General features: G+C 41.0%; 2 protein-coding genes across 6 annotated transcripts; one reads left to right on the forward strand and one right to left on the reverse strand.

The window, feature by feature from the left end:
* Nucleotides 1-84: 84 nt before the first annotated feature.
* CFAP57 (cilia and flagella associated protein 57) lies at nt 85-23,571 on the reverse strand. Of its 5 annotated transcripts, none has more exons than XM_072868746.1 (22): nt 23,180-23,571; nt 22,778-23,094; nt 21,031-21,314; nt 20,664-20,847; nt 19,543-19,695; nt 18,333-18,472; nt 17,470-17,635; nt 16,965-17,078; nt 16,254-16,466; nt 15,477-15,650; nt 14,155-14,316; nt 13,517-13,672; nt 11,326-11,419; nt 10,236-10,426; nt 9,063-9,236; nt 7,782-7,940; nt 7,222-7,365; nt 5,934-6,050; nt 4,833-4,898; nt 4,606-4,749; nt 591-717; nt 85-304 (listed from the first exon to the last, which is right to left on the reverse strand). In XM_072868746.1, the coding sequence occupies exons 1-22, from the start codon at nt 23,466-23,468 to the stop codon at nt 93-95; spliced, it is 3,780 nt and encodes a 1,259-aa protein (XP_072724847.1). In that variant the 5' UTR covers nt 23,469-23,571; the 3' UTR covers nt 85-92. The 5 variants fall into 5 exon arrangements, 4 of the variants coding, with proteins under 4 accessions (XP_072724847.1, XP_072724846.1, XP_072724848.1 ...); XM_072868745.1 differs by having other exon boundaries at nt 4,833-4,967; XM_072868747.1 differs by lacking the exons at nt 7,222-7,365; nt 7,782-7,940 and having other exon boundaries at nt 4,833-4,967.
* EBNA1BP2 (EBNA1 binding protein 2) lies at nt 23,467-27,837 on the forward strand. Its single transcript, XM_072867108.1, has 8 exons — nt 23,467-23,529; nt 24,016-24,173; nt 24,786-24,909; nt 26,171-26,260; nt 26,506-26,581; nt 26,853-26,943; nt 27,262-27,433; nt 27,787-27,837. Exons 1-8 carry the CDS (start codon nt 23,467-23,469, stop codon nt 27,835-27,837), a joined length of 825 nt encoding a protein of 274 aa, XP_072723209.1.
* Nucleotides 27,838-27,952: the final 115 nt, after the last annotated feature.

The following is a 27,952-nucleotide window of genomic DNA, read 5'->3' on the forward strand; positions in this document are numbered from 1 at the left end:
GAAGAGTATAGGATCATGGAAGTCTAATCTATGCTGTTGCATTTCTGATCTTGCCAGGAGAATATAATAATGTAAGGCATCCTTGAACCAGGTCACTGTTGCTGTGTCTTGTGGCTTCTTTCCAGATTCAGCTTAGGAAGATTTCCATCTAAGAGAGGCTGGACTGCAAGAGCTTGCCGCTTCTCCTGGATTTGGTCTCGCAGGTATTGAATTTCTAGCTGCTGCATTTCTATGATTTTCTCACTTTCCTTCTCTGCATTCAACCTCAGGACAGCTGGGCTGGACAGCAGTTCACTGACAGGAGCTAGAAGATAAAATCAGAGAGGGTAGAGCAGAGTAACAAAGGTCCAGCTCACAGTTCTTTGGCATGAACAAGGAAAGGCATCTTTCAGGGCTGAAGGAGTAGAGCTAAATAGTAAGATTCTGCAGTATTTAGCAGCTTCTACAACTAACATTACAACATAACAGGTACCACCAGGCAGACAAGCTGGAATGATATGGAGACAGTAACAGAATTGTTCACCAAGGACAAAAAGGGCTTCTGGAATGAGTACTGATAATATGGAAAACATACAAGAAGCACTATTCACCTGTGTCTTGAATTGCTGTTTTTTTCTTGGTTAATCTTAGTGCTGACTGGAGGTCATGCACCTGCATGTGGGCCACCTTCAGTTCTTGCCGCAAGTCATTAATTTCCTTAATCAGACTCACATTTTCCTGCAAAAACAATATGCTCTATAAGGAAAAGCACAGGTACTATCTGGCTCAGCAATATGTATCTTCATATGCTTGGGAAGGACATTGGACAGTATAGAATCAGTATCACAAGCAGAAGATACAGGGCAATCAGTACAGTACGCAACATTTCAGATAAGGCCACAGTAGATTTGACACAAAACATGACAGCATTCAAACCATGTTAGCTCAATAAGCTAATATTTGTTTTCCTTTTCTGACTGCAGCTGCACTCTGAGGTATCATCTTCCTTGCCAATTCCACAGGGAAGCTCAGGTCCCCTCCTGGACTGATCCAATTAATTCAGAATTAATGTGAAGAGTTCCCGTTTCTCCTTCCAGTGTGTATTATTTCGCTTTTCATTTGCCACTATGTATCTGTTCACTTAAATTATCTGTATCTCCTTGCAGTTCTTCAAAGCCCTCTTCATTAGTTCTGACAGACATCACTTTCCAACACCCCTTCCAAATTATTAAGAAATATATAAAGCATATGGAGACTTAAGATACCTACTGCTAACATGCTGTTATGAGAAAAAGTTGGCCATGTATTCATCTTTTGTTCTTTTTTTAGTCAGTTTTCAACCCATAAAAGTTCAATCCTCTAATTTTTTTAATAGCCTACCACAAAGCATCTTGCTGAAGGAGTTGTGAAAGTACAAGTGAATGTACTTTACCCATTGTTGCGACAGATTCAAAGACTTCGGCAAAAACAGTATGGGCTAATACTAGTGAAGGATGATAATACTGTTGCTTATAATTCAGAAACAGGAGCACCATTAACTATGTATTTATTTTCTGAATTCAAGAGAAGTGGAATTGTATATGTGCCTCTTACAAAGACAGGGAAGTACCTTATTACATCAACAGCTAGTGCAAATGTTAAACAGCTGCCATCATAGTTCAACCAAGAAAGCAATGATTTCAGCTACTTGTGGTGGTTTTTTAGAAATTTTGGAACACAACACCATTCCAGCCCCTGGAACTTCATCATAAATGGCAATATTTTACAAAGATAAATGGCCAAAAAGCATGCTTTGGGTACCTCACATAATACCGGTCTCAAGCAATAGGGAACCCAGTAAAACAACAGGAGATAAGAACAAGGATTAATGACATTTTCCTATGAAAAAGGTGTCTTCAAATATTGATTTTTTTTTTTAATGATAATTTTGCTTGATAGACATAACTATGTTGCCGTAAGAGATTTAGGTAAGGCATATGATTTGGTTCCTTACAGTATACTTATAAAGTATTGACACCACACAACTGAAACATGATTAGTAACAAAGTACAACACTTACCGCAATTATCTGTATATAGATGCACTCAAGGAGTTCAAGTTGGCAGCAATAACTCAAGATGCATGCACGCGGCAAGATTCCCAGTACTTCACACTAAGACAAATACACCAACTGTGCTTGAGTTTCCCTTCAGCTGAAAGTCACTGACTGGAGGAGGATTGTGGGATGCATTAAGGTCTGAACTTGTTGGGCAAGAACAGTTGTTCTTGCAGTGGTTGTGTTGGACTCTAAATGCAGCATGAGTTGGTGAGCTTAGGCAGCCTGCTCTGAAACCATAATGTGTTGTTGACTCTGACTTGTTTAATTCAAGTCTTTAAACACAGATTAAATTTGACTGCTATGCATTTATCCCAGAGCTTGATCCTGAAAGGAACACATGGAGAGGATAACTTCCAAGAATCAGTCCAAGAAATTTTCTTTTGACCAGCTTTCAGGGTTAGGTCACACTGTTTCTGTTAGGTGTACTTTAGTCATGAACATCTTCATAAGTTCACTCCAAGTGGCTGAGTGCTGCTATCAAATGAAGATCTTGCTTTTGGTCTATTAGACAGTATAATACATGGTATCTTGTATGAGGCAATCTGGGCTATGTAGAAACGTCTTCTTTGGTTTGCTGGGTGCTAAAAGGCTGCTGGTTGATACTGATAATATTTTTCTGAAGAGGCATGCTATCCAGAGAGATTAGCCTTTAATTCAATCTTTGCATTCTGACAGAAAGCTTGGAGTGCAATGCAGTGATCACGCAATGGATTAAAATAGATGTTCATGGTAAAAATCATTGTCATGGGATGTTGTGGCAAAGTACCAATTGTTTCAGAAAAGGGACTGATCAAATGCATGGAAGATGAGGCCATCAGGTACAACTGCATATGATGTCTGGATGCAATCTACACCTTAGGGAGTCCCTACAGTGCTGACTGTCAGAGACAGGTAGGACATATTATAAAAATGATCATCCTACAGATGCTTCAGTTCAAGCAGCATTACTTCAAGATTATTCAGTGCGTCTGTTCTTATGTATCCAAGTGACCAAAGAAGCCATTACAAATCCAGAAGGCTGGAGGGAAAACTAATAGTCTAACAACAAGCAACTTGCCAATTGGTAAGAAAATTAAAATTATCTTGACAGTTCTAATCATCTGTTGCAGCAGTCACTAGTGGAATGTACCTATGAATAGTCACTCAAAGAGGAACACACAGCTCTGAAAAGGTAAGCACAACTGAGGAATAATAGAAATACAGAGCTAGAAGGCCGCCAAGACATCATTTACTTTTTCAAAGCAAGTCCTGATAGAATTTTGTCTAAACTAGTCTTAAAAGCCCCTTGTGAAGGACTGGAAGACCATGATAATTCCTCCTGGCTGTAAAGTCTCATTAATCTACTAGACTTCAGAGAACTGCTTTTTCTTTGAAGAAACCAGGCTGGTTAGAACCTTTGATATCTTCATCTTCCAGATGTTTTATTAATTCGGTTTTAATCATCATTTCGTGTTAGGCTTACTAATCCAAGACATCAAGTATTATCATTATGAGCACCATCTGTCACCCCATTCCAGCAAGGAAATTCTTCAGGTTATTTTCTGAAGCTATCTCTTTTTGTGCCAAAAGGAAACATCTAACACACAGAAGGAGTAAAAAAATTAAAACAGGAACAGGGAAGAAGATCGCTGCTGCCTGGGCCTGAAGAAGCACTATGAATAAATAGCAAAGAACAGATGACTTAGGAGGGGACTGAGGTCTAATGATCCTGAGGAAGCATAATAAAGTAACAATGAAGAAAGGGCTAGTGAGGGGAAAAGGAAATGCTGACTGAGCAGAAGGAGATCATGGTGAGAAGAGTCTGTAAAAGACCTGTCCTCCCAGGATGTTTGGTGTGGGGCTTTAGATCCTCTCACTCCAGATGAAAACAAATTGGATCTTTGGCCCCAGCAGTCACAAGTTTACCTTGCCTTGTAAGGAACAAGGATTCCAAGCAAGAGATCTTGGTATGAATAGGCATATTCATAATGTGTTTCTGAACTTCCTCAAAAGACCTGGATGTGAAAAGCAGAAAGTTCTTCTGAATTCAGACCAGTAGGCGTGGGACTATGTAGCCAAATAAAGTAATTTTTTTTTTCTTTTCTTCCTCCAAAATTACTTCCTAAACACCACCACACAGCAAGTACAGCTTGGCACTCAGACAGGTGCAAATTGACTATGATAGCAATTATAAATACTGTTTGAAATAAAAAATAAGTACATTAATTGCTTAAAAAATATCCAGGCAGCAGAGATTCCCTATCTCCTTTTACATTAGGGGGTGGGAGATAAACGAAAGTATTCACAAAACAGCAGCAATTTCTGACTTCAGAGATCTTGTACTTTTTGTCCAGAAAATTATAGAACTTCAGTAGCTCAATGAACACTATCCTTGAATGGAAGCACTTGAAAAACAGGAATTTCTGGCAAGGAAGCAAACCAAAACTGTTTCGAAGTCCTAAGAAACCATAGTGGCAAGGCTACTAAAGTCTCTTCTGTGCAGCTGCTTCCTTTTTCCCTCTCCATACCACAAGGAAAAGGCTTATTACCTGCACAATGCGCGTGTAGGCAGCTTGGTGGACTTCCTGATCCTTCACCACCTTCTTTTTTAAAGTTGCCAAATTCCTCTCAAGATACGCTCGCTGTCTTGCGTACTCCTGCTGCAGATCTGTGTCTACTGCTTCAGTCTGCACCTGAGGGGGCACAGCATGTTACCTCAGTAATTACACTACCAGAGAAATTCATATGCAAGGAGAAGGCAAAGGCCCTGACTCACCGTATCTGATTGCTGCACATACTTGGTGTAGAGCTCACGGATCCCATCCTTCATTTTTTTTGAATCCTGAATGAAGCCCACACAATTATGAAGATCTGTTTTAAATCGTTTGATGAGAGCTTCCATATTTTGCTTCTGCAAGAATGGTGTAAGTACATTCTTATTTGGCTCATCAGAGCACTCTATCATGTGCAAGTTTCTAGAAAGAAAGTCTAGTAGAACTGGTGAAAGCTCTCATATAGTTTACTTCCACTTGATTTTTTAAAAATATGTCATTAAAAAAACTGCTGGGGATGTGAGCACTGCATGTTGAACAGCAGTGATAAGTTTTAGCAGTAATATTAATCCAAGATACTTGCATTAGGTAATGTAAGTGCCAGCATCCAGAAGTCTAATCTAAAAACCAGTGGCCTGTTATCATGAATGCCATCCCCCACTGTCCTTTCCCAAACAACCTACATTCTTATTTAGAAGCAACACACAAACAGTTAATGAGAGAAGGCAAGGGACAAAACACATATCAGACACATGCACAACTTGATGATTTCACATCAAGATTGCCTTCTCATTCTCACTTGGTTTCTGCTAGGCCCCTCTACCTGATTCCTCAGTCCTGCGCTGCCTGCTAAGCTCCTTCACCTTCACTTTTAGCCCCTGTCTGATGTGCTTGTTGTCAGACATAAGGGGTCCTTGTCTCCTCCATTAATAAGCCCACCCTTCATTTCATCCTACTAATGGCTACATATCATTGTAGGTGGTAGCCTACATGCTGCTCCTGTTTATGCCAAGCGTCCCCAGATTTCAAGCTTGGGCAGGAAAGGGTAGTCAGTTAAGCATTTGCCTCACTGCTCTGTTAAACCTGGGAGAATATGTGTTGATTGAACAAACTGACACCAAAATAACTGGATTTTTTTAACATCAACTCTCTAACCTGGTTTCAGGCTTGGAAGTTTTCTGCCTTTGTCCCCACTGACCAGAGACTCTCCTGGTCCTTGGACACAGTATCTCTGAAGTACCTTTTTGCTCAGATTAATGCTTCTGCAGTGTTCTGTCCCCACAAACTTCATTATGTAGGACCTGCGCAGTGGTTGTACCCCATACCTTCTGCCTCTCTCTGCGCATCTCATGATCAGTCGCCTTTAGTTTCTGTTGCAGTTGTGTGATGTTCAGCTTCAACTGTGTGCTCTCCTTGTGGAATCGTTCCAGCTCCCCCTCCATCTGAAAGGAAGCAGGAGGAGGAAATCAGGACTAAAAGGAGACATGAAAAAACAACACATAACAGGAAAACCAGAGACTGGAAATACAGACTTGAGGGAGTAGATCCCCCCGCAGGTTGAACTAGAACATGAAAAAAGTCAATTTTGGAACAACACTGCCCTCTGTCAGAATATACAGAAAACACAAAAATGGATATTCAGCTCCCTTTTGAGCTACAGGTATTTAAGTGATGTGATGTCCCTCCATTTCCTTGAGCTGAACTGCAGCTTTACTGTTCCATCTGAATAAAAATGGGTGAGATGGAAATTAACAGTCAATACTGGAAAGAGTAAGTCCAACAATAAGAACAACCTATTACTGAAAAGAAACAAATGCATTGAAAAGCTGTGGCTACATATGTAGAACACAGGAAAAAAAAGCAATAAGGGTACTACAGCATTTACTGTCATGAGATGGTGACCAGAAGAGAGAACAGAGCTTTCATCATGCTAGTCTGACATACATACAAATTGTTCATTATTTTGCATTTTGTTTAAAAGGCTTTTGTTCTGAATAAACAGACTTAGGAAAACTAATAGGTCACTGATTAGCTATGTCACCATAGTCCTAATTTGGCTGAGCTAAACGTACATCTATGGAGAGATCACAGTAAGTTTCTATCATAAATAAGTTGCCTCAATGAATTTGCTGCAAGCTAAGTATGAATACATGAAAATTTTCCACAGACCAGCTGATGACCAGTAATTCATCCATGTACCTAACCACTAAATGGAGTTATGTTTGCATAAATCTGCAACTTTTCTGAGAGGAAGTTCACTCTTCCTCCAGATCAGTAAAGGCAGTATCTTGCAAACTCTATATAGTATGTGGAGGGCAACCACATAAGGACAAGATGTATTTTTAAGCAAAACTGGTATTACTCAGAGTCTAGAATTAAATACTGAAACAGGAGCTTAAGTAACTGTGTCGATCACTGGTAGCATGTGATAGAAAATTAAATAGCAGCTATTGTGCGTAAGTATTTTTATTAGCTGTAAAGATATTGAATCAGTGCTGTGTAACCTTGAAAGATGTCAAGGAACAAACAGGGTGGAGTCTTCCATGGGACTTGCTGGGTCATCTTTGTATTCGGACAAAGGGCTTAGTAGCAGAGGCCAAATGACAGTGTTACCTCACAGATCTGCTCCTTCATTGTTTTAACATCATTTTCTCGTGATTCTATTTGCTTCTTAAATTCCTCTATTCTGTAATCCAGTACAAACTTGAACTTTTCCAGCTCCTGATTTTTCTTTTTTAGGTCATATATATGCTTCTCCTGGGAGAAATAGGTACAGAGATCTGAATCAGACACAGCACACTCAAACAGATCCCTAGGACAAGGCACAAATACGGTAGAGGCAAAAATAGCAGTCATAGATCTAGTGGAAGACTGAACTTCAGTCCTACATCTAACGCAGATGGGGTGGGAAGGGAGGGGGTAGATAATGCAGAGAGCCATCTACAGATCCCAGAACAGGGGAGAAGAAACTCAACATCCTGAACTTGAGCTCCCCAAGAAAAGCTCAGAATGTCAGGAAAAAACTAAAATCTAAAACTAAAGATCGCAAATTCTTTAAGTTAAAACTGAGTTTCCAGTCATGTGATATTATCACAACATGATACTATTAAAATAAATATCTGTATTAAATTAAGAGGGTGACTTTGATCTCAGCCAGTTGTCCAGTTTCTCACCTTGTCCTGGATAGTGTCGGCTCTCTCTTGAATCTCTGTCTTCAGTGCCAAGATGTCCTTCTCCAGTGACTTAATGATGCTTTGCAGCTTCTGCTGTCCCAGTCTCATCTCCTCAATGTCCCTGTTTCGCTCCTTGAGCTCTTTCTGTAAGCTGTTCAACTAGAGAGGTAAACAAGTAAGAACTTAACAGTCTCCAAAAGCTGTGCACAATTTAGCCATCCTACTCTGTAGGATACCTTGTAGACAGTGTGGGATAAAGGATATCAAATTAAGATACGATGAAGGAGCATCACATCACTTAAATACCTGTAACTCAAAAGGGGGTTGAATATCCATTTTAGCCTTTTCTGTATATTCTGACAGAATACTCACTGTACTACAAGGAATCAAGGAATTTGCATCCAGAAGCAAGAAGGGTATGGATATTATACCCAAGCATCAGCTTCAAATAACACTCAAGTTATGGAGAATTATTTTAAGGTGATCACTTGTCATACATCTCTAAAGACGTAAAACGTAGACTGGAAGGGTGCCTAGTTCATAGCTCTTGGGTACCCTCAAAATCCCCGCCTCAGTACTAAGATCTGTGAAGCCAAGAAGGTTGGAACTAAGGAATGGTGCTGGTCAGACTGTGAGGACCCATGAAGAAATTTGTGCTGTCTAAAAGACAATGGAACTGAAGACAGTAGCATGATAATAGAGGGTATGAAGGATGAGAACCTCTCTGTCTCCAGATAGACACTGAAGAAATGGAAACAAAAAAATGTCCCTCTAACATCCTTAGGTAAATGTAATACCCAGCCAGTAAAAGACCTAAAAGGTTTTATGCCTCCTTAAAAATCCTAGGAGTAAAACCAATAAAAAATGATGATGCATACAAAACACAAAGTGTTTATTGCATGGAATGAAGCAGTAGAAGTATTTTTCTAACAAAGCGACACATTAGATCTTGGAAAAATGAAAAGGTTCATTTCTTTCCCATCATAGGTTGAACAATATTATTATTTATAATTTAAAACTATGCAAGATAAAAGAAAGTGTACTAATAAAAACACACCTCCTCTATCATCTATCTATAATCATATCAGCAATACAATCAGCACACAGCTGTTTCTTCTGCCCAAATATTCTGAAACATTCAAACTGATATAAGAAGGGGCTACTGTTTTCATATGAAATGCCACATATTTACAGACTAAATTGACGTGCCATTAATCACATTCAATCCTCAGCTATAGGTCTTCACAGGCAGGTGTGATCCTATCACAGAATAACAGATACCCTTTTATTCATGACTCCTGTTTCTCCTTTCAGTTGCAGGTTTGATTCCTTTTCTTCCAAGAGCTGTCTCTCATATTTGATTTTGATTTCCAGGATTTCTCGGTCTTCATCTTCTTCAATTTGTTTCTTAATTTCTTCATGTGCTTTAAGCTGCTGCCTCATATCCTCCTCTGCCTGCAGTTAAGGAAAGCAAACATTAGAGAAGACAACAGTAAGAGACCAATAACGAGGAGAATTCTTTATTTGTAACTGTTTCTTGTGGGAGGATGTATATTTAGTGGACTCTTCAACTGCAGCAATATCATTTTAGATAACTTCTTAGGGGATTAAAGTAACTTTAAAAACTGTTAAGGAAACATAAAAAATTCTTCTTAAAAAAAAATTCTTCTTAAGGCTTGGATGCTTCAAGTTCGGAACATGGCCCAAATACTAACATCAGCAAACTTGTTCTGGCAGCAGCAAATGCAAACATGAGTAACACTTGAGAAAATCTTTTAAAATTGCTGTTTCTGATTCATTAGGACCAATAAGCACTCAGGTTTGCATCAGTCTCTGTATGCCTCTCTTCTCACATTCATTCCTCACATTCTTTACGAATTGGTATTGCAACATAGGGCTGCAAACAGCAATGTTGATAGAATGTATTGACTTTAGATATATAAGCATCAGTTATCTGGCTGCCCTTTGTCAAGCCAAGTCTTTGACCTCAATGTGCAGGAGTTTTTGAAGTACTCAGGATATTTCCCTTTGTCCCCCAAAATTATGCAGGCAGGAACCTCAGGGACTCAGGAATGGAATTCACCATTTTAGAAATGTTATCTCTTCACTAGAACAAGATGATTGACTCTTTCTTTCTTCAATTACAGTAAATGTATCATCGAACCCACATTAATAAACAGGAATTCTTGGATCTAGGAGAAAGAGAGGCGAAGCTGAGAATGCCCAAGGATATTAATCTTAGCACGTTACTTACTCAAGGTACGAAGCCCAGAAAAGTTGGTAACTCAGCTGGGTTTTCCTCATTACTATTCTACCTGTTAACATATTTCCCCAACATTACAGGCAGATTAGGATTTGCATGGAGGGAGCCAACCTCTCCTCTCCTAGGAAACATTTCATCACAGTTGGAGATAAACTTAGTCAATAATTCAAACTGCAAATCAAGTTTCCTACCTCTTCCAGCAGAACAGATTTCTCATGAAGTTTTTCCTCATAATATTCTGTTAGCTCCTTCACAGCTCTGCTTTTGCTTTCCTCCAAATTGTGCAATTGTTTCTCATATTCATCCTGCATCCTCTGAGATTTCACTTGCAGCTCCTGGTATTTCTCATTTTCCATTAAGAGTTTCTGATTACTGTCAGATTCTGGTAATAGGAAACATATAGAATGGCTAAAACTAATGGAAAAGAGAGGTGTATCCTATCCTACAGTTATCAATGTCTTATTCTCTACTGTGTTGTTGGCAGCTGGTTGCAGTAAGTTACGCTAGAAGCACTTAATTGCTTTATTCATCAGGGATTTTAGACTCTGTGGCCATACAAAATTTTACATCAGAAAACCATCTCTTGAGTTTCCTGCTCTTCCTTTTACTTACCACTTTACTACTAATGTCTGTTCCAAAGCTGTTATTCACCTTTCTCAGTTGTGTCTCTGAATATTTTGCTATATCCCTGCTTGCTGCATTGGCACAGAATGTTGTTCTGTTCCAGCTTGAACAAGTCTAAAACCTACACCAAAATCTCCTACTCTGCCATTACAACAAATTAATAACAGCTAATTTAGGCATTCCCTTGAGATGACAACCATGACAGAGCTGTGTAAGTACAACTGTTACAGAGCATGAGTAGGCAATGGACTGACTCATTTATGAGTGGACTTGCTTTTCGGTACTAATTTGCAGTATTTCTGTCTTATCTTGATTACAAATTGGGGGTCCAGGTATTTCCATGTTGTGTGCATCGTACATTAGCCTCCTTGCTGAATTGTCTGACTTCACTATTCTTGCACAGTGAGCTATAAGATAAATGAAGAAATTACTAATCTCAAAACCCAAACATCTAAGATACGGTGCCCATGTGCACGTTCTCATCATGATCATGTGTGTGGTGCAGTTTAGACAAACGTTTGATCTGCAATATGTATATGACATACATGCATTTTTCCTTGTACTTGTACTCTAGTAATCCCTCCCTGTCACATTACTTGCTATGAATCTAATGCACTTCCTCCAGGTTCTAGTTACAAACACTTGTTATAGTCTAACCTAGCTGTTGCACCTCCCTGGCCTGTTTATTCATCAGCTCAGACAGTTGAAACTGGTGTTGTAGCTCTTGTTTTTCTTTCTCTGCCTGTAAAATCTGGGGAAAAAAATAAGAAAAATACATTTTAATTTGAAACTAGGCGAAGCAGTGTCCAAATTGTTTTTGCTCTTGCCCATGTTGGGGAACACATACACAACAGAATTTATGTTTGAAGTCTCTCACCAAAATTCAGATGCCATGTGTCACTAAGCCAAGTTTTCTGAGATTAGTTTTTTATGACAAGTTACAAAACTATGGAAAGCTAAGGGAAAGTAGAAAACGGAGTTCATATAACACAGGGTACTATATAATCCTAATCTAACAAGAAAAGTTTGTGAGCTACAAAAGCCTCCACTTCTTTGTGTGTGCCTGCTTGAGGAGAATTTGCAGTTCCACAACCTGTTGCCCAGATATTAAAGTTCAAGCTGCTTCCTGTCCCACTTGAAGTAACCTTGAGGTCCTAAAACACTGACATTTGCATAGAATGACATAAACCTAAGCAAAAGTGAGTTTTGAATGCCATTTGCTTGGAATGTCCGACTACCAGTACAAATGACTCAATCTTATAAAAAAGCACAAAGAACTGGAACAAGAAAATGGGTGAGAAACTTCCCAGAAAAGTTGGGAATTGTACCATAGGTACAATTTTTTCACTTTCTTCTCATAACAACTGTATGGGTCTTGCATAAGCAGAAATACTCCATTTGCCTGCTGGACACAAGAACTAGAAAGGTTAGCCCCAAGCCTGTCCAAATCTGTTGTTCGGTTTAATCTTAACACGTACTGATATTCAGACAGAAAGTACAACTTGCCTGCTAAAAAACTGTTATTCACCTTCAAAGGCATTTCCTTGCAAGCCTATAATCAACAAGCCTAAAGAAGTTTCAGTGTAGCCGAGATTATTATACCTCTATAGCCAAGCACCACCTATGAAAAGACCTGAAGAACCGCAGAAGAAAACACAGGTAGAGGAATCTATAAGAAGTGAAATGGCTTTCTTGTAAAAGGTCAAGCTGTACAAAAATGAGGAAAAATAGAAAGGTTAAAACTCAGGTTATTTAAATGGGAAAACCACAATGAGAAAAACCAAAGAGCCTGAGGAACTACTTGAAGAAAACATTAAAATAAATAATTAAACTTCCTCAAAAAAATCAAAATCAGAAACCTGCCAGAACATTTGTAGGGCCAAAAGACAAGAAGGGTATAAAAGGAGCACTTGAAAATGACACGACCATAAAATAATAAAACTAGTAAGTAACTTGGCAAGCTTTCATAGTGGAATCCTTCTTTATGTGGAGTCAAACTGAAATACTGCTTGAAGGGACTATGTGCAACTCAGCAAAATAAGCAGTAACAAATCACCAGGACAGGATAATATTCATCCAAAAGCTCAAAAAGAACACAAGGTTGACAGAGTTGAATCATGTGATATGTAATCTCTCACTTCAAGCCATCTTACTGCCAGAGAAATTGCTATTGGATCACTTGCCTTCTAAAAGGGTCCAGAAATATAGCAAATTACAGGTCAGAAATCTGGTGTGTGCACCAGACAGATGGACAGAATAGCATTAACAGGCACAGAAAAATAAGATACTGGGAAGAATTATCATGGCTTTTGCCTTTCAGTGAAGTCCTGCTTCCTGATCACAGAGAAATCAATAAACACGTGAACAGAAAAAATCCAGGGAATATATTTTACTTCTATTTTCAAAAAGCATACAAGAAACCTCAGGAGACATTCTTAAAAAAGCTAAGCAGCCAGGGCATAAAGAAGGCAGCATTAAGAAGAATAATAACTGTTGGATCCTGCAGCAGCTGCAACCTTATATGTGACGGACCTTTTAAGGCATGGTCCCATTTCTACTCAAGGGTGATATACATTACCGATCCTTGGTCTCAGGCAGCATTTATTGCTGGAACTGTTTTTCTGTGAAGATACTTATAGGCTAGGAGAACTCTTGTATCCCCTTGTACTTACAAGAGACTTGACTCAAAGGTAGCTTCATGCTTTACAAATATCAAGAACATTTTTATTGGAAAGGAATGCTTCACTTTTCAGATGCTTTATGGCATTCATACATATATAATGAAAGCTTGAATTCAACTCTTCAGTGAAAGATTTCTTGGTATTTGGTTCTGCAATATGAATCATACCTGGTGTTTGCTTTTAAGGGACCCTATTTCCTGAGTGAAATTCTCTTCTAATTCCTTTATCTTTTCATTACAGTACATGTCCTTGAGATGTAGCTGGTAATCATTTTCTGTCTGTAGCTCTTTCACACGAATCTGCAGGTCTAGCATTGCCTGACTCTGTTAGAACATAGATGAGAAGATAGTTTTAACAGAGAGATTATTTGCCATTAGCAACAGCTTGTTAAGGATGTTTTATTTACATGCACAAATTTAGGAGAGACAGCCTTTGCAGAGAATTTTCAGACAGGCAGACCAAGAAGAAGTTCCAGAAATAAGGTTCCTTTGTTATCTTCCAAGACAGTTTACAGAAATGCAGCTCCTGACTTCTCTACTCCATTAAAACTGCTTTCAAGAGATTGGGGAAAGTATTAGAGAAAAGTCTAAACTTTTCTCCTCACTCACTGTTCATACAATGCAGTTTGCATGTTAACAAGCAGCTGCAGCCACTTGCTGTAACCTTTTTTTATTATGAAAGCCATGCAAGCCCTCTTAAACAGAAGGCCATATAGGAACAGCTAGTCACAAACATCATGCAAATGTAATTCATAAGCTGTACACTAGGAATCCTATGGGTCATATTCACAAGTTGCTCCTCCTACCTTCTCTTCTATATCTGATCTCATGATCAGCACTTCCTCAGCATACTCAACTTCCTTTTCCCATTTCAGTATCCCACCTCCTTTATCATATACTTTCCAGATAAATATAGAGCCATCTTCTGAGGCAGTCAGCAGAAATAGGTCATCATTTGTTATGGACATCTTAGAAGGAAGAAACAACAAAATAATAGTAGAGACAAGGAAGAACAGAGATACAGTTCAATTTTATACCAAATTTTTCTCCCCACCCACGTAGTCCCTGCATTTCTACCACAGAAAGTCAACAGTGGAAATATTAACATAGCCCCACTACCAACATTTTGATTATGTCCTCTACTACTGCTCCACCCTGGTCCAGACAACAAGGGGAGTGAAAGAAAAGAAGAACACGTGAAGACACTGGATCTGCTTCTGCTCTCAAAGCTGTAGGAAGATTTTTTAAAACCTGGAACAGAAAAGGCCTTCTAGACAGTTATAGCACAGACAGGCAATTTATATGACAATTCCAAAGGTGTCTAGCTTTTTTCTTTGAGAAGTTGTTTGAGCAACAGACGGCTAAATGTTTTCTTTTGAATCTGCAAATAAGCCCACCAAGAACTATCTAGTAATAACTGCTGTCATCTCCTCCAGACCTCCTGTGACTGCGTGGCCTGACATAGAGTACCTGGGAGCTTGAAAGTACCTGGAGCAAGGTGAAAGTAGAGTTCCAGTAACTGAAGTTCATAGCTTAATGTCGGACTGTGCAGCTCTAAGTCAAGGTGCTGTATTTGACAGTGATACTTAAAATGCCAAAATTACGAACAGTTTTAACAAGACAGAACACGTGGCTGCCTGGAGAAAGTGCACTGAAACGTTCCGTGGTGCAGGCTCTACTCACCATATCCCCACTTTTCAGATGCTGTTCATTAGCCTTTTAGAAATACACTCTGGTTAGCAGACCAGTACTGCAAATCTCTTCTGCTCTTTACCCTGGCAGCAAGTTGCTTAATACATTTATCTCATTCCTCCTTCCATTCACACAAGAGATTTTCAAGCCTGCATAACTTTACCTTCCTCTTTCCAGAAAGAGCTATATCTAAATTCTCCATCAGGGATATGCCATGTTACGTATCCTGGTGCAAGACACTTTTTAGCCAACAACAGCTTATCCAGTGACATCTATTTCTAGAGACAGGACTTCTATGAATGCTGTAATATTAATTCTCCACTTGCAGGCTCAACCTTAGTTTTAACATATTATGCTATGAAATGGGAAGGAGAACCAGTGCTAAAGGAGACGTGTGCAGCTGGTATCACAGGGAAAAGAAAGTAATCTATGTTACCTTTGTAACAGCACCTGCATGGGCCTGATACTCGTTGAAATCCTTCGTCAAAGGTAATGGGTATTTCATAGCTCGAATTGTCCCCAGAGATGTACCAACGAATACCATGTGCCCAGAATGAGAAACAGCTACTGCAGTATAAACAACACCATAAGCAGGCACTTCATGCTGGATCTAAAAAAAACCAAAAACAACCCCCCCCCCAAACCCTTACATTACATTAAGTTTTCCAATACTATTTGATTACTTACAGCATGAGCAATTGTCATACCTCTGCCTGCAGCAAATAATGCAGTTAAAAGAATCTACATGCCTATGGGAGTAAAGCCATGAACAATAATTAGTATTAAGCTTTACAGAGATGCACTCTTAAAATTTCAAGCGAAGTTCCACAAGTTGATCACTTCTGAAAGACGTAATGGTTATCACATACAATTTACTACTTTTCTGGAAAAAAAAAAAAAGAACGTAGCCTACAGTGGTAGATGCAATACACCCGTATTTCAGCAAAACAGTTGATACAATATTGCCAAGTTAGTGTGTTAGCTGGATTAGAAGATTTCTAGGTAAATCCAAGTAAAGTTATAAAAATATAAAACTACAAGAAAATCTCAGGTTTCATGGTAAAGGACATAAGAACACAAGAAAAGTGTCAGTAAATATCACAGCTATCAAAACCAGACTGATTCCTACTTACCAAATGGATGATAAGGAAGCCAAAGCACTAGTACCCTCCCCAGAGAACTTAGCAAAATGCCAGAGTGCTTGTTAGCTCACCGAAGACTCTGAAATTTCTTTGAGAGTTTGGTCAGATCCAACAGCAAAGATGATTTTGGCATCAGAAGACAGGGCAATGCTGCTGTAGATGCAGGACTTGAGCACGCACTCTGACTCTCTTTTACCTGTCAACAAGTTCCACTCATACACAGCACCATGTGTGTCACAGGAGACAAACTTAGCATCATCTGCGCTCCATTTAACTGCATGTATCTGGCAAAAGCAAAACACACCAAGGAGCCCGATGTGTAAGTTATAGACATACAGCATGGAGTCATTTTACTGGTAAATCCATGACAACTTTGGAATCATACTTCTAAGTCTTACTTAAAAACTCCTAGATGTTTCTCAACTAATTCCATTTTCGCATTAAAAAAAAAAATCAGTAAGAACTACTTTATGAACACACTGTCAAGAAAAAGCTCTTTTTAATAATAAGTAGTATATTTCATTTTTATAATTTATTACTGGGATATTTTTCCTGGTTCAGCTTCCTGCCAATCATTCGCCTTCAATTTAAGGACAGACTCTTTAGATGTTTCTAGTGGATGCACACATGGACTTCTGACCAAAGAAAATTGACTTTTGTATTTCTATTTTTAATTTTTGAGCCCATTTCTGATCCAAAATTGTACTTTACCTTTTCAAAATGCATCTTACCAACTAGTTCATACTTTAATGAGTTGTATCATATAGGATTTGTTTACTAACCTTCCCACTATGTCCTTTCAGATTATTAATATTCTCAAAGGTGATGCTGGAATAAATTTGAATCACATTTCCATTAATTGCAGCAAAAAGATGGCCTCCATTACTGAATGAGCACTACAAAAAGAACACAACCACCCATTACTGTAGATGCAGTGGATAAAAAATTCATACATTGAATTCCAATTACATCATCTAATATCAGAATGTTACACAAAAAGAAAACTCCATGGCATAATTAGCCTCTTACTGCTTTCTTAATTGGTGCTTTCCCCTGTAAAATTCAGTCCTTGAGTATTTCTGAGCGAACTACCCCTTCTGCTGCTTTCTAGGTCCACAGTTATGTATCAGCCTTCAGGCTTATTTTCCAATAGTCGGAATCCTTTTCTCTATGCTTTGATATCCTAAATCCCACTAGGATCTATTGGAGAGGTTTCTATCTTCTGTCGTGTTCTTCACCACTCTGCTCCCTATAACTCCCCAATTTCATTTTCGCAATACTCCTTACCTCTCTACACTTTCTCACAGCAAACTCCTTGAAAACATGCATGTCCTCATACAGTAGACTTATAAATCGTAGTTTGTCAGAAAACCCAACCAAACAGAAAAGGCCAGTGGGATGAAGTGATACTGTGTATGCTTCCTCCCGATATTCCTTATACAGCTCCAAAGTGCTGAAAGAGAAAACCATTGCACAGTATGGAACAGTACAAACTCCCTATGCATGCCTGACAGGACAATATCTGGCCTGGCAGGGACACCTGCAGCTACAATCTGACTCTGCTTTGTCCTTGAGGAAATGTGCTGTCATTCAGTTAAGTAATGATCACACAGATATTACAGGAAGAAAGTTCAGCAAATCTGAACTTTCTGGTTCGCAGAGAAGGTGTAGAAGGTGCAAGAGCAAATCCTTGTTTACTGTAATATAACAAAGAAGGTAAATGAACCGCTGATTGCAAACCTACACCAACATCTCTTCTGAGATTTGTTTTTTCCCCCTCTCCCTCCATAGAACCTTAAAAGCTGGAGTCATTTTGCTTAAGAACTATGGCTACGAAGCAGGAGATGGGACAACAGTATCTTAATACAAAGCTGAATGAAACATTCCTGAAGATTTTTTTTTCCAAAACACATGAGAAGTCTGACACAAAAATGGCTTAATAGAAAAGCTTTTGGATTCTTTTGGCACTGGTTTTAAAGGCACTGCATATTCACACTCCCCAAATCATGTCAGTAAGACCATTTACATCCCACACCACACAAGAATTTTACCAGAACAACACTCTCATTCATATGAGATTGCTGCTGTTGCCTGCTAAATACAATATACAAAAAAGCAAGAGGTAATAACAAACACAAACAACGCTTTACTTCATCTTGTAATTCCAGATGCGGACAGATCTATCCAGGGAACAAGTAGCAAGAATGGGTTTCCAAGTACAGATGTCCAGACCAGTGATTGAAGCAGAATGCAATGGGAAATTCAGATATACAAAATAAGCTGCCTTCTCCTGAGAAGCAATGAGAACATAAAAAAAATCACAAATATTCCACTGCAGGCAGTAAGTCAGGTAATAAATCTATCATAGCTCTTTGCATACAGTAATCAAATAGATTTGAGGAAACCACTTAATCCTTTCACTGTACCAGTCTGAACATAACAATGTTAGAATCAGTTTTAACTTTATAATTCATAATAAAGAAAAGTGATGCAGGGAAAATGTAGGCTCCATAGTTCTCATACACTTGTGAGAGCAGAACATAATTGTAGGTGTCCAAAGAAATGCAAGTTAGATAAATAAATAAAACTGGACCTGCACGAATTCAGTTAAGACCTTCTGGTCAGACAGATATTTAAAAATAATCAAGTGCTGAGTGATAAGCAACTTAACCAGGATGTTTAGCTATTACATGCTGGAAGTGAAGCACCAATAAAATTTTAGGCTGCATGCAGAAAAAGGACCCGTAACAAAACCCCTTCCTGTAAAGATCTTTCCGTACGCCTGTATGCAGGTTAGGTATTTAACCATGCAAGTCTATTTCATGATAATACATTTACCTCTTGTCTTTGTATTATTTAATTCCTTTAGAGCAGGGAATGTTTTTCATTATGTTTATCCTTCACAAAGAGGTTTCACTTCTAACTAGGACTTCAACAACTATTATTTTAGAGTAACATGAAATTCCCATGGCTGTTTCAGCTTTATTGTTGCATTAAAGTTTCCGCATATTACAGTGGAGCATAAACTACTACAGTTATGTTAAAAATCTCTCCATTAAAGCCTTACTTAAGTGGTTCAACAGTGACACACACCCTTAAACAGTCTTAACAGTGTCCTCTATAATTCTGCTGAATAACATCAGGTATTCATATGGAGGGATGCTTGAGCAAAGGGCTACTGAAATACAGCTCTCAGAGAAGCATGCAGAGCACTTCATATCATGAGTTTTAAGGGTTCAGATACTATCTGATGGATTTTATGAGAATGCATCATAGAACATGACACTGAATAGCCTGTGCCATTACAATACACCCCTTACTGGACATGATGGCTGTGGAATGTAATAAAATTGCACTCACCTTCATAAGATCAGGGGAGAGCATAGTAAACATGTAAAGCTGATTTTTATTTGTGTTAACGACCATCGTTTCCTCAGAGGGGCTGAAGCATATACATATAATGTCCTGTCTGCCTGACTGTTTTGGCTCACTGCTGAACAGGTCCTGAGGAAGCTGCACAAGAAATGCATCCCATGGGATATTCCAGGTCTCCATGTTTTAGTAGTAGGCGTGCACACATACACAAACTTTTGCTGTAATGCTACTCTAATAAGCATATACATAATAACAGTAAGACAACTTGGATATTTAATAGTACATAACTACTGCAAGGCAGGGAATAGGGGACAAGATAACCTAACTATCTCTAGCATTACAGCTGAAAAAAGTATCAGAGGACATTTCAGCAGTAATCTTAAGTACTGCATTAAACAAAAATGAAAACGGTAGCAGAAAAAAATCAAAAAAACCCCTATCAAGTGTCAGAATGAAAACTGCCTGAAAACTGCCTGAATCTCAGAATAACAGTTCTTCGCAGTGTATCATTCAGGTTGATAATGGTCTTATTACAGGGTCTCATGCATAGGGAAGATCTGACCTTTTAGGTCCAGAGTATGAAGGATTGACCAGGTCATCAGAGTTAAATGTTCTTATCCAGAAACTGCAGTAAGTCAATGCATACAGCTCGCTATAGAACAGTTAGAAATCTTACTAGATTAATTAAGAGTAAGAGTGCACAAGCTGCATAACAGCTATAATAAATATCTGAGGGGAGAAAAGCTTTGCCTTGAAAAAAACCAAGCAGCCTAGTTCTTCAAAACTGATGTACACTATTTCTTAGCTCCAAAAGTCTCCATAAATACAAGTTTCTTAAAGGTTTCCTGAAGTTTAGCAGCCTCAAAGCACATTTTACATGTGGGAACATGCAGAGTTACCTTGCAAAAGAACATCTGTCACTGACTTTCAGTGTGACCTCTGGCAACTCCCTTCCTTTCAACATCACCAGGACAGTTAGCTAATGCTTACAATGTAATTTAGAGATGTGCTAAGAATTATTATTAATAACTGAATTGGAAGCACCTCCACTGACCCCAAACAGGCCTCTGCTGCATAATTGCTTGGAAAAGCTTTTTTCTCCCTACCCAGATTTCTTGTCTCTCTTTGTAGACTTCCTTTTCCTTGGTCTTCTCAAACAGAAGAACAACTCCTGGGCTAGATGAACATGCAAAGCCTTTGGAATAAGCTGCAACTGCAGATATTTGAGGCGAAGAATCCTGTTGTGAACCATTATCTTCAGAGGCCAGTCCACAAGAGACATCAGAAGAACTGCAAGCAGGAAATGCATAAAGACTTAAGAATAAAGGACAAACCAAAAAATGTTTATCAGCAGCAATCATAATATTATAACCCATTCATAAACTGGACAAGAAGGAAATAAGTGAATGGCTTGCAACTAATCTGCATGCACAAGCATGAAACTATTAGTAATAATATTTAACACATATTTACCTCTCATATTCTTTTGTTGCTGCATCTTCTAGTTCCCTGGGTGGTTTTTTGTACTCTACACTTGTCTCCCAGTGCAGCTCTCCAGTTTCAAACAAGATAAGTTTGCCTGTGTCAGTGCCACATATAACTTCCTCCTTGGACAGCCAGGCATGGCACAAGTAGTTTTGCGGCTCTCCCTTTTGTAAATTCATCTGCTTCAAAGTTCCTTCACTGTACTTAAAAAGTTTAAAAAAGCCATTTCCAGTGATACAAACCTGTGCATTGTCTTGAGGACTAAAGCTCACCTATGGAACAAAAGAGAGAGAAATTATTTTACACAACCTTGTTCACAAATAAGCAAATATTATACCTGAAGACTTTCAATACCAGATACAGGAAAACAAACAAGGGAAGAAGGTTCATAGCAATATATAGGAATACAGAAGAGACTAAGAAATAACCGTCATAACTATGTATTGCAGTTTTCCCCCTTTCAAAACTGTGTCTGTCAATTTTACATGATGCTACAAATACATTAACTCTATTAAGCTAAGACGCTATCTGAATCACAGTGCAATACCAAAGAGACAGTTGTCTCTGCTCTTCAGTATTAAATGACAAAAGTAAGGCCAAAATACATCTTTACTGCTGATTAGCAAGTTTTTCAGGTAGCAAGCTTCCTGAAATGTGGGACCATTCATTCTTAAAAGCCAGGAATAAATTCTGTATTTCTGTATTTCAGGCAAACCTTGCCCATTATGTGTATTAATTCACATAATTAGGTGTTTATTGGTGAAAACAGTGGAATAGCCATCTCAATACCCAACATGAAGGATAGCAGGGGTAGTTAGACCTCATTTTTCATGCTTAATGGGACTTTAGACAGCAGTTGTCTTTACAGTCATTCTCCTCTCTTTAGGAATTGAGCTCATGAAGTCAGTAGTTCACCCAACCTCTGCTTGTAGCTGTGCCCCAGAAAAAATGGCAGCTAGGATCCAACCAACCCATGTACTGAAAGCCTCTTACCTCCCTGCAAGCAAGATACTAAAAAAGGGCACTCAAAGCAGGATGCAGGAATTGTTTGAGTGCCATCAGCCTGCTCCTAGCCACTCTTCCTGGGCTACTCCTCTGATCTGCACATAGAACAGACTGCAGGAAGGAAAAGGTGCACAAGCGTGCTGAGAGCTTCCAAGATGTGTGTTACACCTACTGCGCACAGCCAATATATTTAATGAGTGTTTCTGCAGGGAGACAAGGGACACATTGCACATGCGCTGCCCAACTGAATTGGCCACATACCATAGCTCTCATATGATGTAAGAGAATTTCATGTGACATGGACATGAGAATGTCCATAATGGCTCAGAGCACAAATTCATTCAGCCCAGTGTCCTGTTGCAGCTGATGCCAAGAAAGGCCACAGAAACTGTACGTAATCTACAGTGCAGAGCTCTCTCCTCACTCTCTTGCCCTGGATAGAAGCCATGTGGCCACAGGAAAACGAACCTGTCCACATATCCTGCAGACTGAACTCACATGCTACCTGGCACCCAGTACTTGTTGAACTATGTTTGATCCTTTTATCCGCCTTCTTGAAATAGTGCAATAGGCTCCCAAAGATCAGTCATTTGTGAATCAAAATGTTAAAAATGAGCGGCGGAGGTGCTGGCCCAGCTCAGTTTTGGAGGCAGGCGTGTGCAGCCCCGTACCCGAATGGGCCTGGGGCTGGCATGGTGGGCGTGGAGCCCGTGAGGGCCGCGGCCGTTACCTGGCAGATGCCGCTGCCCGGGGCCTCGACGCGGACCGCCGCCATCAGCCGCTGCTTCTCCCAGAGCCAGCAGGTGAGGTGCCCCTCGGGGGGGGCCGTGGCGGCCGCCAGGTACCGGCAGTCGGGGGAAAAGGCCAGGGACACCGCCTCCCGCGCCAGCAGCTCGGCGGAGGCCAGCGTCCTCCGCCGCCGCGCCGGCACCGACGACAGCTCGTAGACCGTCAGGGACGGCTGCTCCGCCACCGTCTCCGAGACGGCCAGGTACCGCCGGTTGGGGCTGACGGCCAGCGCCTGCACGCCGCGGCTCTTCTCGGTGCCTGCAGGGAGGAGAGGGGTCAGGACGGGCCGGGCCGGAGCCGGGGCCGGGGCCGGGGCCAAGGTCAGGGCCGGGGCCGGAGCCACCTGGGATGAACTTGTGCCATTTCTGCTCGAGGTGGAGCCGGAGGCAGCCCGCCCCCGCCGCGTGCAGCACGACCTGGTCCTCCACGAAGCAGACGCCGCCGGCGACCCGCGGCCGGCAGCCGAAGACGGCCACGGGCTGCGCCACCACCGCCGACATGCTGCTGCTGCTGCTGCCGCTGCTGCTGCCGCTGTCGCCGCTGCTGCCGTCGCCGTGGCAACCGCGGCCCCGGCCCCGCCGGAAGCGGCGGCGGGGGCACGCGCACGCGGCCGGAAGCGGCGGCAGCAGCATGGCGCGGCGCGGATCCTTCTCCGACTCCGGCTCGGAGGACTCCTCTCTGTCGGACTCGGAGGTGAGCCCGTGGCCGCGGTGGCGGGACCGGGGCGCGGGCCCGGCTGTGTAGGCCTCCCCCGGCAGCCGCGGGGCAGGGCCGCCCGCTGCCCCCGCCGGCGGCGGGGCCTGACCGTGCCCCTCTCCACAGCTCCAGGAGGCCTTCTCGAGGGGCGCGCTGAAGCCAGGGCTCAACGTGGTGCTGGAGGAGCGGCCGAAGCGGCGCAACGACGCGGTGAGCGGGGCCTTCTCGGGGCAGGGCGGAAACCCCGGGCCGGGGCCCGCGTCCGCTAGCGCCGGGTGCGGGACAGAGCAGCCCCCGCGGGGGCTGGGGCCGCGGGTGTCGGGGCAGGGCAGGCCTCCGGGGTTGCTGCACGGCCGTGGTGATTTGGGGTATCGCCCGGCGGCCTTGGAGGAGCAGCCCACGGTGTGACCTGGGTATTCAGCCGGGCCGGCCTTGGGGAGGTGGTTCTGTGTGGTGGTGTGCAGGGCTGTGCTTCTTTCACAGGACGGCCTGAAGCAGTGCCTGTCCGAATTCAAGCAGCAGCTAGCTTGGGTGGAAAGGCTGGATGTGACTTCGGGCCAGGTCGTGGATCCCGTCTCACAGAGTGCTTCTAACAATGACGCTGTTGACCCTGAGAATGATTTCCAGAGAGAGATGAACTTGTAAGTGTCAGAAACGGAGATTTCTTGTAGGGTCTTGGCATACTGCTGTGTGCTTGGAGTCATGCAGGTGTGCTGCAGACTGCCACACTGGCTGTCACCGGTATCATGTCACTCTTGGGCCACGTATTTTACATTTGATGGCTCTGAATGCTTTCCGAAATAACTACAAATTAATGCTAGTATATTTAACTTGTCTTGTGACTGGAAATTTCCCTCCTTGCAGCAGACTTCCATCCTTTGCTGAAAAGTTTATTTAAAAAGTTCCTTAGTTGCAGCACTATGGCTTTAACACAGGATACGGATTTTTCTTTGTGGATTTGTTTTGGTCTTATTACAGTTCTCTTGTTTTGCCTTGCCTTTTATAATCCAACACATAAAACTGTAACTGGAAACTAGATAAATGTACGTGTGCAAGATATGAGTGTTAATATTGTACTGGCACCTAAATTGCTTTTAGTAGCACTGAATGCTGTAGGGCACAGATGTTGATGTAATTCTAGAGCAACGCTTGTTAGATCCCAGTACCAGCTAGCTTATGTGAGCAGAGTTTCTGTCGGCACTGTGAGGTGCCCGATACCCAGTGACAGAGCTGGTGCTGTGCTGTCTCCCTAGTTACCGGCAGGCTCAGGCAGCGGTCCTGGAAGCCCTACCTAGGTTGCGTAAGCTCCAAGTTCCTACTAGAAGGCCAGATGATTACTTTGCAGAGATGGCCAAATCAGACCAACAGATGCAGAAGGTATGTGCTAATGGCTTTCTTTCCTGTGTTATGTGTTGGTTCTAGCCTGTGTTACGGATTAACTTTGAGGTGTGATTTGTGAATACTTACCTTCATCTCTTTGACAAATGCCTGTGACAATGTTTGTGTTTGAAATTTTGTTTGTGGCAGGAAATTTCTTACTGTTTAGGTATTTCAGTGCAATGTGGGGATTTCATAACAGGTTAGAACATAAAGTAGAAAAGCACAATTTATATTCTGTCCTGAAAATGGAGACTTTTTCTCCATATGTGTGACAGTGGTTGTAAAATTGTCTCTGTTTATGCTTCTTGGCCTAAGTCAACTGTGGCATTAACGTGATCCTTTTTCCCTATTTGTGTGTTTTGGTTCTCTGTAATTTTAAACTGTGTGTTATTGAATTAATCTATCATGGGTACTAAGTCAGATTTGTGTAGGAAATAAGAATTTAGCGAACTTGCTTCTCGATTGTGGTCTTTGTTCAAAACGGAGCCCTAATTTTTGTTTTAATTTTGGCAAAAAGACTACATTGTATAAGTTAAACAAGCATGAGCTGGAGTCTAATTTGGAGGTTCATATATGACTTAGTCACTGTTTTGATGGCTGATAGAATCTTCCTAGAGAAGATGAAGATTAATAATTAGCTTGTGCTGAGACTTAAGTCAATTCTGCACATTACTGTTACCTTCTTTTGCTGGCTTCTGTTTGAAGAACAGAGTTTTTAGCTCCTAGTGGAGTCACAGACTGTATCCAGAAGATCTGTGTTGAAATCTTTGTAATCCCTTGTAATGCGGCATCCTTATAGAAATGTTTGTGAACAAGGAGGGAACGAAAAAGATGTTTTCTATGGCATGGAAGGGTTGTTGACTCTTCTTCAGTGCTTTACTTCTAATAATGACAAGAAAAAAACTATCAAGTCTTCTACATACACCTGAGTAGACTGACAAGATGTGACAAGATACTCTTGTTTAGCCATTATAATTAGAGCCCATTATAAGGCTTTGTCTTGTCTCTGTGTGAGTTTTGTCTTTTTAAACAGATTTTGGCTACAGGTCAGTTCAGGAGTTTCCGTAATAACTGTTCCAGCCTTGAGTTGAAAGAACATTATGCCTTATAAAGCATTATCTGATTGAGAGATGTTTTCTTTTTTACACTCATTGATAGTTCACATAATTATTGATTTCAGGACTGCACAGCAACCATAAAATTCTTGTATTTTCTTTTGCATTACTGATAAATTTTGTCTTTTCTATTCCCTAATAAGATTCGACAGAAGCTTAAGAGTAAACAGGAAGCAATGGAGAGGTCTGAGAAAGCGAAACAGCTCCGTGCAATGAGAAAATATGGCAAGAAGGTGAGGAGGAGCTACAAAAGGGACCTTTCTATCACAAGAATCTAGAGCCTGAGTGAGGAGCTTAGAAAGTGAGACCACAGGAGACTGGCTAAAATATATGGAATCTGTCTAGTCTTCTGTCTAGCTGCTTTGAAGGAAGACAGTGCAAAAGATGGGATACCTTAAAAAAAAAGAAAGAACAAAAAAAAGAAAAAAAAAAAGGGACACTACAGGGAACAACACTAACGGTCTGCTTCTAATCTCAGGTGCAAACTGAGATTCTGCAGAGGAGACAAAAGGAGAAAAAAAATATGTTGAATGCAGTCAAGAAATACCAGAAAGGTAAAGTTAACTTGTCTAAGAGAGCAAATGTGTAATGGGAATAGTGTTTTGTGAGCAATGTAAGGCAGTGTGATGTGTGGTGTCAGTCTGTAGTGCTGGGCAGTGAGCTTGAAAGGCTGCTGCTGGGCAGAATCATATGCCAGTGGCAGTGAAAATCCTCCCAAGTAGCTGTTCTTCATCAAGGGTGACTTGTTGCTAATACTTACTTAGACTGAAAATTCATATTTTCTGTGGTGGTAGCTGAGCAACTGTTATGTCTTTGCTCTTGCAGGTCTCTCTGACAAGCTGGATTTTCTAGATGAAGAGCAGATGTCGTCTCAGGGGAATAAAAAAGGCAGTGCAAGTCAACAGATAAAGAAGGGGTGAGACCAGAAAAGAAAGATATTGAAATGCAGAATCTCTGATTTTTTTCAGTCTTTTAGGGGATTATTTTGTGGAACACGAAAGCTGTTCTGATTAATGTTCGTTAAAATAAGTCTGAGGTGGTTTTCTGTCCCTAGAGAGGAGGAGAGCTGTGGCCAGAATGAAACAGAGACTGAAATGTGCTAATTTCTGCCTCTTCAATAAGAGGGGAAAGGTTTATGATGGCTGATGGGAGTCCATCAGCAGATACATGTGCCATCTTGAGAGCTTCCTGAGGAAAGGAGTATAGGTGATGATGCTGTTCGGTTGTTTTTCAGACCAAATGCCAAAAGACGATACAAGAATCAGAAGTTTGGTTTTGGTGGGAAGAAGAAGGGCTCAAAGTGGAACACAAAGGAGAGTTTTAATGATGTATCCAGCTTCCGGTCAAAAGTGGCTCACAACAAAGGCCCAGGAAAAGCAGGAAAAGGAGGAAAAAAAGCCCTCAATGTAAGTAAAATGTTGCATGCAAATGATTCTGGTCAGCTAGGAAGCCAGCCCTGGTCTGGGAGGGAGAGCTGAGTACATGATAGGTGCCTCCAGCATCTGGAAGTGAGAATGTCTGTCTTTGGGAGCTGAGCATAATTCAGTTGCAGACGGAGTTGAGGACAGTGGTTCGGTGTCTGAGCAGGTAAATGAGTGGGGGAGTTAGCAAGTACTGTTTGTTGCTACCTGTGTCCCAAAACCTCCCTCTCCAGAGGTACTGACAAATATCCTCTCCTTGGTATCCTCCCCAAGCTACAGAGCTAGAACAAAGATAGAGGACATGAAAATAAAGATCTGAATCTGTGCTTTTTTTGCAGAAGAGACCTGGAAAGAGAGCAAGGCAGAAAATGAAGAACCGAGCACGATAAGAGGACTGTGCTCCCCAGTGGGGTTCCTATGTTTCTGTGTGTTGCAAGATGTGTTTCTGCTGTCATCAAGCATCTAACGGTGGCACAAGCTGGATGCTTCCAAGTGGCAAGAAAA

The sequence above is a fragment of the Ciconia boyciana genome, chromosome 7 (assembly GCF_034638445.1).
Source record: "Ciconia boyciana chromosome 7, ASM3463844v1, whole genome shotgun sequence".
Classification (NCBI taxonomy): domain Eukaryota; kingdom Metazoa; phylum Chordata; class Aves; order Ciconiiformes; family Ciconiidae; genus Ciconia; species Ciconia boyciana.

Coding starts and splice junctions, on each gene's coding strand:
- EBNA1BP2 (XM_072867108.1), top strand. CDS start 23,467: ATGGCGCGGCGCGGATCCTTCTCCGACTCCGGCTCGGAGGACTCCTCT. Junction 24,910..26,170: donor CAGACCAACAGATGCAGAAG/GTATGTGCTAAT, acceptor TTCCCTAATAAG/ATTCGACAGAAGCTTAAGAG. Junction 27,434..27,786: donor GAGGAAAAAAAGCCCTCAAT/GTAAGTAAAATG, acceptor CTTTTTTTGCAG/AAGAGACCTGGAAAGAGAGC.
- CFAP57 (XM_072868745.1), bottom strand. CDS start 23,468: ATGCTGCTGCCGCCGCTTCCGGCCGCGTGCGCGTGCCCCCGCCGCCGC. Junction 19,696..20,663: donor AAGAGAGACAAGAAATCTGG/GTAGGGAGAAAA, acceptor TTTCTTGTGCAG/CTTCCTCAGGACCTGTTCAG. Junction 718..4,605: donor CCTACACGCGCATTGTGCAG/GTAATAAGCCTT, acceptor TTGTTTTTGCAG/GAAAATGTGAGTCTGATTAA.